The sequence below is a fragment of the Melanostigma gelatinosum genome (genome assembly GCF_949748355.1).
Source record: "Melanostigma gelatinosum genome assembly, chromosome: 22".
In the NCBI taxonomy this organism is placed as follows: domain Eukaryota; kingdom Metazoa; phylum Chordata; class Actinopteri; order Perciformes; family Zoarcidae; genus Melanostigma; species Melanostigma gelatinosum.
In genome coordinates this window covers 117501-130000 of record NC_136655.1, presented here as the reverse complement: position 1 = coordinate 130000, position 12500 = coordinate 117501, and the positions used below count along the sequence as shown (strand labels likewise).

At 45.3% G+C, this 12500-nt stretch overlaps 1 protein-coding gene across 1 annotated transcript in view; it reads left to right on the top strand.

The window, feature by feature from the left end:
• Positions 1 to 3742: 3742 nt before the first annotated feature.
• kcnd2 (potassium voltage-gated channel, Shal-related subfamily, member 2) overlaps positions 3743 to 12500 on the top strand; it is a gene marked incomplete at its 5' end in the record, with an annotated part of 23057 nt that continues 14299 nt past the window's right edge. The window contains one exon of the mRNA XM_079294510.1: positions 3743 to 4851. Within this exon, the coding sequence (XP_079150636.1) occupies positions 3743 to 4851 (1109 nt within the window). The remainder of the gene's footprint in view (positions 4852 to 12500) is intronic.

Sequence of the window (12500 nt, the reverse complement as noted above, 5' to 3'; positions counted from 1 at the left end):
GTTGGATGGACGGGGATGAAACATGTGAACATGTGTTGGATGGGCGGGATGAAACATGTGAACATGTGTTGGATGGGCGGGATGAAACATGTGAACATGTGTTGGATGGACGGGGATGAAACATGTGAACATGTGTTGGATGGACGGGTGAAACATGTGAACATGTGTTGGATGGGCGGGATGAAACGTGACCATGTGTTGGATGGGCGGGATGAAACATGTGAACATGTGTTGGATGGGCGGGGTGAAACATGTGAACATGTGTTGGATGGGCGGGATGAAACATGTGAACATGTGTTGGATGGGCGGGATGAAACATGTGAACATGTGTTGGATGGACGGGGATGAAACATGTGAACATGTGTTGGATGGACGGGTGAAACATGTGAACATGTGTTGGATGGGCGGGATGAAACGTGACCATGTGTTGGATGGGCGGGATGAAACATGTGAACATGTGTTGGATGGGCGGGGTGAAACATGTGAACATGTGTTGGATGGGCGGGATGAAACATGTGAACATGTGTTGGATGGGCGGGGATGAAACATGTGAACATGTGTTGGATGGGCGGGGTGAAACATGTGAACATGTGTTGGATGGGCGGGGTGAAACATGTGAACATGTGTTGGATGGGCGGGGTGAAACATGTGAACATGTGTTGGATGGGCGGGGATGAAACATGTGAACATGTGTTGGATGGGCGGGATGAAACATGTGAACATGTGTTGGATGGGCGGGGTGAAACATGTGAACATGTGTTGGATGGGCGGGATGAAACATGTGAACATGTGTTGGATGGGCGAGATGAAACATGTGAACATGTGTTGGATGGGCGGGGTGAAACATGTGAACATGTGTTGGATGGGCGGGATGAAACATGTGAACATGTGTTGGATGGGCGGGATGAAACATGTGAACATGTGTTGGATGGACGGGGATGAAACATGTGAACATGTGTTGGATGGACGGGGTGAAACATGTGAACATGTGTTGGATGGACGGGGTGAAACATGTGAACATGTGTTGGATGGGCGGGGATGAAACATGTGAACATGTGTTGGATGGGCGGGATGAAACATGTGAACATGTGTTGGATGGGCGGGATGAAACATGTGAACATGAGTTGGATGGGCGGGATGAAACATGTGAACATGTGTTGGATGGGCGGGATGAAACATGTGAACATGTGTTGGATGGACGGGGATGAAACATGTGAACATGTGTTGGATGGACGGGGTGAAACATGTGAACATGTGTTGGATGGGCGGGGATGAAACATGTGAACATGTGTTGGATGGGCGGGATGAAACATGTGAACATGTGTTGGATGGGCGGGATGAAACATGTGAACATGAGTTGGATGGGCGGGATGAAACATGTGAACATGTGTTGGATGGGCGGGATGAAACATGTGAACATGTGTTGGATGGACGGGGATGAAACATGTGAACATGTGTTGGATGGACGGGGTGAAACATGTGAACATGTGTTGGATGGGCGGGATGAAACATGTGAACATGTGTTGGATGGACGGGGATGAAACATGTGAACATGTGTTGGATGGACGGGGTGAAACATGTGAACATGTGTTGGATGGGCGGGATGAAACATGTGAACATGTGTTGGATGGACGGGATGAAACATGTGAACATGTGTTGGATGGACGGGGATGAAACATGTGAACATGTGTTGGATGGGCGGGATGAAACATGTGAACATGAGTTGGATGGGCGGGATGAAACATGTGAACATGTGTTGGATGGGTGGTGGTGAAACATGTGAACATGTGTTGGATGGGCGGGATGAAACATGTGAACATGTGTTGGATGGGCGGGATGAAACATGTGAACATGTGTTGGATGGACGGGGATGAAACATGTGAACATGTGTTGGATGGGCGGGATGAAACATGTGAACATGTGTTGGATGGGCGGGATGAAACATGTGAACATGTGTTGGATGGGTGGTGGTGAAACATGTGAACATGTGTTGGATGGGCGGGATGAAACATGTGAACATGTGTTGGATGGACGGGGATGAAACATGTGAACATGTGTTGGATGGGCGGGATGAAACATGTGAACATGTGTTGGATGGGCGGGATGAAACATGTGAACATGTGTTGGATGGACGGGGATGAAACATGTGAACATGTGTTGGATGGGTGGTGGTGAAACATGTGAACATGTTAACAAAAGGAGGATCAATGTGTTTAAAGTATCTGTGTGTCTGCTGCAGCTCCACCTCTATCTTTACCTCACCTGTCTCACCCGAGCTGAGAGGGAACGAGAGAGGACCTGGTTTAAAACAGAGAGAACTGATGAGTTCTGGCTGTAAGTTCCTCTAAAGACTGAAGTCAACATCCATCACCTGATAAACCTGTGTGTGTGTGTGTGTGTGCAAACAGAGAGACAGGAACACACACACACACTCCCCGTTAGTTCTGCACTGAGCCATCAATCAAGTATATTGATTGATGGCTCAGTGCGCACATAGGGACCTTCAGTGTAATGTAAATACACACACACACACAGCATTGATCTGAGCTCCTCTGGCTTGTTTTTGTTCAGTGATTTAGGAGCAGAGTGAGACCTCCTGCCTCCAGTCTTCACCTCTCTGACTGCTGCCGGAGGAGATGAACTGTGTGTGTGTGTGTGTGTGTGTGACAGACATGATGCTTCACAAACAGCCCTAAACTGTTGCTCTGTGATAGCTCTGAGGTGACCTCATCAGCTCTTCATCAGCATCTTCCTCGTCATGATGAGTTCAGGTAGTTTGTGTATTTTTAGATTTTTTACAGGTTTTACTGCAGTTTGTTTGAGTGAAGGAAGAGGATGAAGAGGAGGAGGAAGAAGAAGACCGGATGTGTGTGACTGGATGTGTGTTTTGTATCCTCCAGGTGATGAAGTGACGGATGAAACTGATCTGATCCGGATCCTCCTGAAAAAACACCAAAGATCTGGACGGAGACCTCCGCGCGCGCTCCCTGCGGCTGCCTTAAAAAATCGGGAGCGCGCAGACCACCTGTTGTCACCGCCCGGGGCTGATTACCAAACGCACCCTGAAACATAATCACCATGTGTACCGGAACACATTAGATCCGGAGAGAGAGGCGCGGTACTCTGTGCGTAAAAGAGTCTCCGAGACCTGCGCGGGTTCTCCAGAGACACGCCCACAACAACCGGAGAGGGGGGGGAGAGACAGCGAGAGAGGTTTCCGTTCCTCTCTCCAGCAGTGACCGGAGGACGAGCCGCTGTCGCTTCTGTTTCTCCGCTCGCTCGGGAGGATTCTCTCTCTCCGCGGGGGGAACACACACTTGTCGCAGCTCACTGCGGGACCAGTTCAGGGACCGGAATACTCCGATGGGGATCATGCCTGCAGCGGATCTGTGGCCGCTCCGGGTCCGGGTCTCCTGATGCTCCTGCTGGACTTGTTGCAGCTGGAGGGAGACACTACGAACACAGACCGGGAGTTTCAGGACCGGAACCGGATTTTAGTTGAAAACTGAAGTGTCTCTGTCTGGATGTGACTTAGGTTGGATTCTTCTTCCTGTTTGTATTAAAACAAACAATACCGGGCTGATCACGTGCGGATTTGTTTGTTTTACGCATCGTCTTGTGCGTAAAAACTGATCTGTTCCGTCCGTCGCCAGATGCACCCTCGCTGCTCCGGGGCTCCGTGAATCTTCCTCTAACGAGCTCCGGGACCAGGTCCGGGACCAGGTCCGGGACCAGGTCCAGCATGGCAGGAGGAGTGGCGGCGTGGCTGCCGTTCGCCCGCGCGGCGGCCATCGGCTGGATGCCGGTGGCCAGCACGCCGATGCCGGTTCCGCCGAAGCAGCAGCGGCGCGGCCACGCGGGGCTCATCGTCATCAACGTGAGCGGAACAAAGTTCCAGACGTGGCGGGACACTCTGGAGCGCTACCCGGACACCCTGCTGGGCAGCACGGAGCTGGACTTCTTCTTCCACGAGGACACCAACGAGTACTTCTTCGACCGCGACGCGGACATCTTCCGCCACGTGCTGAACTTCTACCGCACCGGGAAGCTGCACTACCCGCGGCAGGAGTGCATCTGCGCGTACGACGAGGAGCTCGCGTTCTTCGGCATCATCCCGGAGATCATCGGGGACTGCTGCTACGAGGAGTACAAGGACCGGCGGCGGGAGAACCAGGAGCGGATCCAGGACGACGAGGAGGACCAGACCAAAGACCTGGTGGCGGCGGACCTGGGCTTCCGGGAGACCCTGTGGCGGGCCTTCGAGAACCCGCACACTTCCACCATGGCGCTGGTCTTCTACTACGTCACCGGCTTCTTCATCGCGGTGTCGGTGCTCGCCAACGTGGCGGAGACGGTCCCGTGCGGCGCGGCGCCCAACCGCGTCCGCGAGGTGTCGTGCGGCGAGCGGTACGCGCTGGCCTTCTTCTGCCTGGACACCGCGTGCGTCATGATCTTCACGGTGGAGTACCTGCTGCGGCTGCTCGTGGCACCGAGCCGGTACCGGTTCATGAAGAGCGTGATGAGCGTCATCGACGTGGTGGCCATCATGCCGTACTACATCGGCCTCGTGATGGCGGACAACGAGGACGTGAGCGGCGCCTTCGTCACGCTGCGCGTCTTCAGGGTCTTTCGGATCTTCAAGTTCTCGCGACACTCCGCGGGACTTCGCATCCTGGGCTACACGCTGAAGAGCTGCGCGTCGGAGCTGGGCTTCCTGCTCTTCAGCCTCACGATGGCCATCATCATCTTCGCCACCGTCATGTTCTACGCGGAGAAAGGGTCCAGCGCGAGCAAGTTCACCAGCATCCCAGCAGCCTTCTGGTACACCATCGTCACCATGACCACGCTGGGGTAGGTGGGGGGGGGGGGGGGGGGTCGCAGAAGCTCTGAAGAGAGAACTTGAGTTTGTGTTTTTAGCTGAAAGCTCCGGTAGTTTAGTAGTTTAGTGACTAAACTAAGTTCTGCTTTCACTTCCTGTTGTTTAAAGTCCCACAGTTTGAACCTGTTGATCTTCCTCTTCCTCCTCCTCCTCCTCCTCCTCCTCCTCCTCCTCCTCCTCCTCTCTGTGTCTCTGTCCATGGTGCTGAAGTTGAACAGACTCATGAGTTTCGGATGATTTCCTGAAAACAGTCTTTTCAAAATAAAGTTCCGTCTGCAGGAAACGACTCCGTTCAGAACTATTTAGTTTTAGATGTTTTGTGTTTCTGAAGATCAGAAGTTTCACATGAAGAAGAATCGTTGGTGTTTGTTGGATTCGTTCACCTCCATCTGTCTTCTGATGACATCATATCTATGACTCACGTCACGTTACTCTTCATGTTTATCTGAGAACAGATTGATGTTCAGATGAAGATCTTTAAAGTTTCATTTTGATAAAAATAAGACTTGGACAAACAGTCTGCAGCTTATTGATCGTTAGACACAACTGTGTGTGTGTGTGTGTGTGTGTGTGTGTGTGTGTGTGTGTGTGTGTGTGTGTGTGTGTGTGTGTGTGTGTGTGTGTGTAACCTCCGTCTGCACTGAGCGCGCTCAGAGTAAATCTCTTCACTTTGAGGATCAGAAACAAACAACCTGCTTCACAAAATCACAGCTGAGCTCTTCCTCTTCTTCTTCATGACTTCTTCTCTTCTGAGCCGTTAATGCTGCTAATTAAAGACACACACACACACACACACACACACACTTTGTGACGACTCAGCCAAAACCGACAGGAAAACTATTTAGTCGTTCGGCTTTTAGACAGAAATGAAAAAATATGCAGAAAGTTGAGAATCATAGATCCAGAGATGATGTGAATATGAATACACACACACACACACACACACACACATTGTTAAAGACAACATGTCCACTGGGACGAAGTGAGACACAAAGACACTCCAGTCTTTCTTCTTCTTCTCTCGCTCGGCATTCTGGGATGTCAGACCTGCTGATGTCAGCAGAACGAGACACTAAGAGATAAAAATATGAGACGAAACGTGTTGATGATCCTTCTTTTACAGCTGGACAGAAAAACTCAGATTTATAAATATTAATACATTCATATGAATATGAACCTGTTGATTTAAAAATCAGGAACAAGATACATTTGTTATTATTGATCGAGCAGCTTTCGTTCACGACAAGCTGCTAGTGTGTGTGTGTAGAATGAGAAGATGATGACTCAGCATCGTTCTCCGAATGAACTCATGTGTCGCTACACCTTTAAGAAACGAGACCTCACCTGTCAGCTGTTATGATCCTGGTCTGTTTGGGACCTGGACCAGGATCAGGTTTCAGTGTGTGACCTGATCTCCGGTCAGTCCTCCACCGGGGGATTCGGTGGCACAGATCACCTGTCTGTACCTGCAGGGCATGTGACCTGTGGCCCCGCCCCCAACCTCTAGTCACACCTGGAGGAGAGGGGGAGGAGCACACTGAAGCAACCCGTTAGAGCAACATGTTGCAGCAACATATCACTGCAACACAGAGTAACATGTTGCAGCAACATATCACTGCAACCCGTTAGAGCAACATGTTGCAACAATAGCTTGGTTTATCATAGCTATTGACAGTATTGTACAACAGTACTTGTTGTATCCTCAGAGTGAGACCTCCTCTCTGTTTGAACGTCAGCAGGTGAACCTGGAACACAAAGACCAGACTCGGGGCCAGAGGGTAAATCAGTTGCCTTGGCGACGGCAGGGTTGGAGCGATCTGATTGGCTCTCAGCTTGTTAAGTTGATAAAAGATGTGAAACATCTGGAGACACATGAAAGAACAGAGATCTTATTTATGGATCATGTTTGTGTACGCGGATCCTTCAGGTCCTTAAAACACAAAATACACTTGTACAAATACATACAGTATGTACTTACATTTACCAAATTATGATTTTTAATGTGTTTTAACCAAGTAAATAGATGCAGATGAGGAGTTAAACAATGTTTTATGTTCCGAGTCTAAAACAAATACAATCCTAAACACACAGACACACACACTCACACACACACACACACACACGGCTATTGTTTTTTCACAATAGAAAGAGATTTTCAATGAGTCACTGTGAGTGTGTGTGTGTCTGTGTGTGTGAACTCTTTCAGCTCTAGAAGATGATTTTATTTTATGAAATCTGACCAGATTTAAAGATCAGCTGAGTGTATGAATAATGAATTAGTTTTATTGTGAAACATCTGCGTCTCTTCTCTTTGAACATCTGAAACCGTTACTTCCTGTTAGATCTCTAGATTTTTTACAGTATATTAGTGTGTATAGTGTACTACAGTATAGTCGTTTTACAGTATATTAGTGTATTATATGGTACTACAGTATAGTGGTTTTACAGTATATTAGTGTATTATAGGGTACTACAGTATAGTGGTTTTACAGTATATTAGTGTATTATAGGGTACTACAGTATAGTGGTTTTACAGTATATTAGTGTATTATATGGTACTACAGTATAGTGGTTTTACAGTATATTAGTGTATTATAGGGTACTACAGTATAGTAGTTGTACAGTATATTAGTGTATTATAGGGTACTACAGTATAGTAGTTGTACAGTATATTAGTGTATTATAGGGTACTACAGTATAGTAGTTTTACAGTATATTAGTGTATTATATGGTACTACAGTATAGTGGTTTTACAGTATATTTGTGTATTATATGGTACTACAGTATAGTAGTTGTACAGTATATTTGTGTATTATATGGTACTACAGTATAGTCGTTTTACAGTATATTAGTGTATTATAGGGTACTACAGTATAGTGGTTTTACAGTATATTAGAGTATTATATGGTACTACAGTATAGTGGTTTTACAGTATATTAGTGTATTATAGGGTACTACAGTATAGTAGTTGTACAGTATATTAGTGTATTATAGGGTACTACAGTATAGTAGTTTTACAGTATATTAGTGTATTATATGGTACTACAGTATAGTGGTTTTACAGTATATTTGTGTATTATATGGTACTACAGTATAGTAGTTGTACAGTATATTAGTGTGTTATATGGTACTACAGTATAGTAGTTTTACAGTATATTAGTGTATTATATGGTACTACAGTATAGTAGTTTTACAGTATATTAGTGTATTATATGGTACTACACTATAGTAGTTTTACAGTATATTAGTGTATTATATGGTACTACAGCAGCGGTTCCCAAACTTTTAGGCCGCGCACCCCCTTCTACATCCCGACCGGGTTCGCGCACCCCCCCATTAAAAAAAAAAAGCAACAGAGCCTATTTATAGCGCATAAGAATCGGACCAATGAGAGAACAGTTTGCTCGCGTGTGGCGTTTGTTTACAAGATTTAGTCCGCTGTTAAATGTTGCAGTGTGAACACAAAGTGCAACATTGTATCATATTAATCATATGAATCAGAACAAAGCAAACAAACTGACACACTGCAACAAAGTTTCAATAACTTTCAGTTCCACAAGGCGTCACTTTTAAAGAGCAATACGGATGTGAGGACACACGCACAGGCTCAGAGGCAGATTATCACATTTCATTTACAATTAACCATAGCGGTTACATTAATCTGAATCAAATTACAATACAGTTACACATCACGATTGTACATTTTCAATTTTAAATCTTACAAAGGGAATATTTGTAATTCATGTTTTTATTTTGTGAAAAATCCCACTTTTTAAATTAAAATTACATTTTTTTAAACATTTTATATTATTACACCATTAGACCGCCATTACACTTTTCCTCACGCACCACACTTTGGGAATCCCTGTACTACAGTATAGTAGTTTTACAGTATATTAGTGTATTATATGGCACTACAGTATTGTAGTTTTACAGTATATTACAGTGTATTATAGTGTACTACAGTATAGTAGTTTTACAGTATCTGACTATTACAGTATGAGTCAATGTAAAATCTCCTCCAGCTCTGAAACACAATAAAAAGCTTCAGCAGCTGCTGCTCTTATTTTTAGCCTCATTCAGACAAAACATCACACACACACAGACACACGCACACACACACACACACAGACATACACACACAGACATACACCCACAGACACACGCACACACACAGACATACACACACAGACACACGCACACACACACACACACACACAGACATACACACACACACAGACATACACACGCACACACACACACACACAGACATACACACACAGACACACGCACACACACAGACATACACACGCACACACACACACACACAGACATACACACACAGACACACGCACACACACAGACACACAGACATACACACACAGACATACACACGCACACACACACACACACAGACATACACACACATACACACGCACACACACACACAGACACACACACAGACATACACACACAGACACACGCACACACACACAGACATACACACGCACACACACAGACACACGCACACACACAGACACACAGACATACACACACAGACATACACACGCACACACACACACACATAGACACACACACACACACACAGACATACACACATATATATATATATATATATATGTGTTGATCAATTCAGCAGCTCTAATATTCATGTTCTACAGAACTCTTTTGTTTATTGACAACGTTAAATTAACAGAAAAACACTGATGTTCAGTAACGAGGTCTGAGTCTCTGAAGGAGATTATCTGTCACGTTCTGTCTCTCTGTCCGTCTGTCTCTGTCCGTCTGTCTGTCTCTGTCTGTCTGTCTCTGTCTGTATAAATATACGGACACGTCAGCTGATTTCACGTTTCTTCCCATCACACATCATTAAACATCTCTCTGAGCTCTGAATGCTGATTGGTTCTTCTTCTTCTGCTGATTGGATCAGCGTTACAGAGCGTGTCAGGCTTTAATATGTGTGTGTGTGTGGTGGGGGGGGGGGGGGGGGTGTTCAGGTCCCAGGGCTGTGATTGGTTGAGAGCCTGAGGGAAGCTGTTAGTGTTTGTGAGAAAGAATCTGATTATCACGTCGCATCACTTCATCTGATGATTAAAAACATCTCGCTTCAGTATTTCTCACATCGAGAGCTTCCTCGTCTTCGTCCTCAGCTCTGCTCTCACTTACAGACCACAGTTTCTAAATGTACCTGAAGACGTCCACCTTTATAGTAATAACCTGAAGAGTATTGTTCCGTTTAGGTTGCGTTTAGAAGTGACACCTTCACCCAGGAGACCGGGGTTCGAGTCCTGTGTGAGATGTGATTCTTGCGTCCATGTTTAAAGGACGAGTGTAGTGTGTCGAATGATCCAGAGTCCTCCAGAGACACAGACGTGACCGCGTGGGCTGCAGTTTAAATCATGAACACTCGTGTGATCAGTTCAAACACGCTCAGAAAACCACATCTCCCAGAAGGCCGAGCGGTGATGTGATTAAAGAGGTCGTGCCAGCTGATCCTTCACGAGCTGTTTGTTGGTAATTGAGCTGATTGAATTATTCACGAAGCTCTTACATCATCAGAGTCAGAGTACAGGAACAGGATCAGAGAGGTTCAACTGAACTTCCTGTTGTTGGATGTTAGAGAGTCCGTAGATCTGGTCTCTAAACCGTCTGATTCTGTCCCGACGGGTCGAGTCGTGGATCCACTTCCTGTTCACTGATCTGGTCTCTGGGATCTGGTCTGAAGAGAAACCTCCTCTCAGCTGGAAACATTCCTGTTTCCTTTTACTGCTGAAGGTCTGAACCAGTAACAAGTGTAGTTTTGTTCACTGTGTGTGTGTGTGTGTCCTCCGTGTTTAATTAACTTCATCACCCCCGAGGTTTTCTGCTCATCCCTCTACACAAGATACTTACATTAAACACTTGTGTTCCTATTAAAAAAGAAAGAATCCAGAACAGTCCAGTTAGCTCCGTCCTCCTCCTCCATCTCTTCTTCTTCTTCTTCTTCTTCTTCTTCTTCTTCGTCTCCTTCTCCTTCCTCCTCATGCTCTTCCTCCTTCTCTTTCTTCTTCTTGAGGTTCTTGAGCTCTCATCTTCCTTTAAATCTTGTAGAGAAGAAGAAGAAGGTCTTCATCATCCTCTCTCACCTTCATCACTGGTTCTAATCTTCTGTCTCAGTCCTTCAGGATCTCTGAGGGCCACAGGGTCCTGGTGTTGGTCCTGGTCCTGCAGGACTCATAGAGAACTCTGTTATCTGCAGCAGGTTATTTATAGCTGTGAGGCGTTCAAAGACACCTGGTAGAACAAAGTTTTCAGATTGTTTTAATTCTCTGAAGTCACAGCTTCCACGCACGGTTTATTTCGTTCTTCAGTAAATCTGCTTTCTTCTCGTTCCTCTTTAATAAGCTGACTGAGCAGTAAAACTACACCCTCAATCCTTAAAGACAACAATCATTTACAGTAAATGTCCGTTTGTTTTGTCGTCCTGCTTTGAACCCAGAGAAGAAGAAGAAAGACTTGTGGTGCATTGTGGGAGTTGGCAGTGTTTTTATAGTTCTGTCCATGTGAGACCCAGTTTCAATTTCAGACTTCAAAACTTTGAAAATCAGAGACGTCGTTGGCACAAATATGAGGAAACATTCTCGTTTCATATCATATAAATATATATTTATATTTATGTATATTTTAAATCAAACGGTAGATTTGGCGGTAGATTTGGCTGCTGTCCTCACATTTATTAGGTAATAAGTGGTGTATTAGTACAACAAAGTACACACTGTAATAGTAAGAATACATCAAAGTAGATGTTGAGATAAACAGCTGTTATTTACAGCAAGCTGCAGTCGCAACATGTTGCAGCAACATATCACTGCAACACATTAGAGTAACATGTTGCACCAACAAATCACTGCAACACATTAGAGTAACATGTTGCACCAACAAATCACTGCAACACATTAGAGTAACATGTTGCACCAACAAATCACTGCAACACATTAGAGTAACATGTTGCAGCAACATATCACTGCAACACATGAGAGTAACATGTTGCACCAACAAATCACTGCAACACATTAGAGTAACATGTTGCAGCAACATATCACTGCAACACATGAGAGTAACATGTTGCACCAACAAATCACTGCAACACATTAGAGTAACATGTTGCACCAACATATCACTGCAACACATGAGAGTAACATGTTGCACCAACAAATCACTGCAACACATTAGAGTAACATGTTGCACCAACATATCACTGCAACACATGAGAGTAACATGTTGCACCAACAAATCACTGCAACACATTAGAGTAACATGTTGCACCAACAAATCACTGCAACACATGAGAGTAACATGTTGCACCAACAAATCACTGCAACACATGAGAGTAACATGTTGCACCAACAAATCACTGCAACACATTAGAGTAACATGTTGCACCAACATATCACTGCAACACATGAGAGTAACATGTTGCACCAACAAATCACTGCAACACATTAGAGTAACATGTTGCACCAACAAATCACTGCAACACATGAGAGTAACATGTTGCACCAACAAATCATTGCAACACATGAGAGTAACATGTTGCACCAACAAATCATTGCAACACATG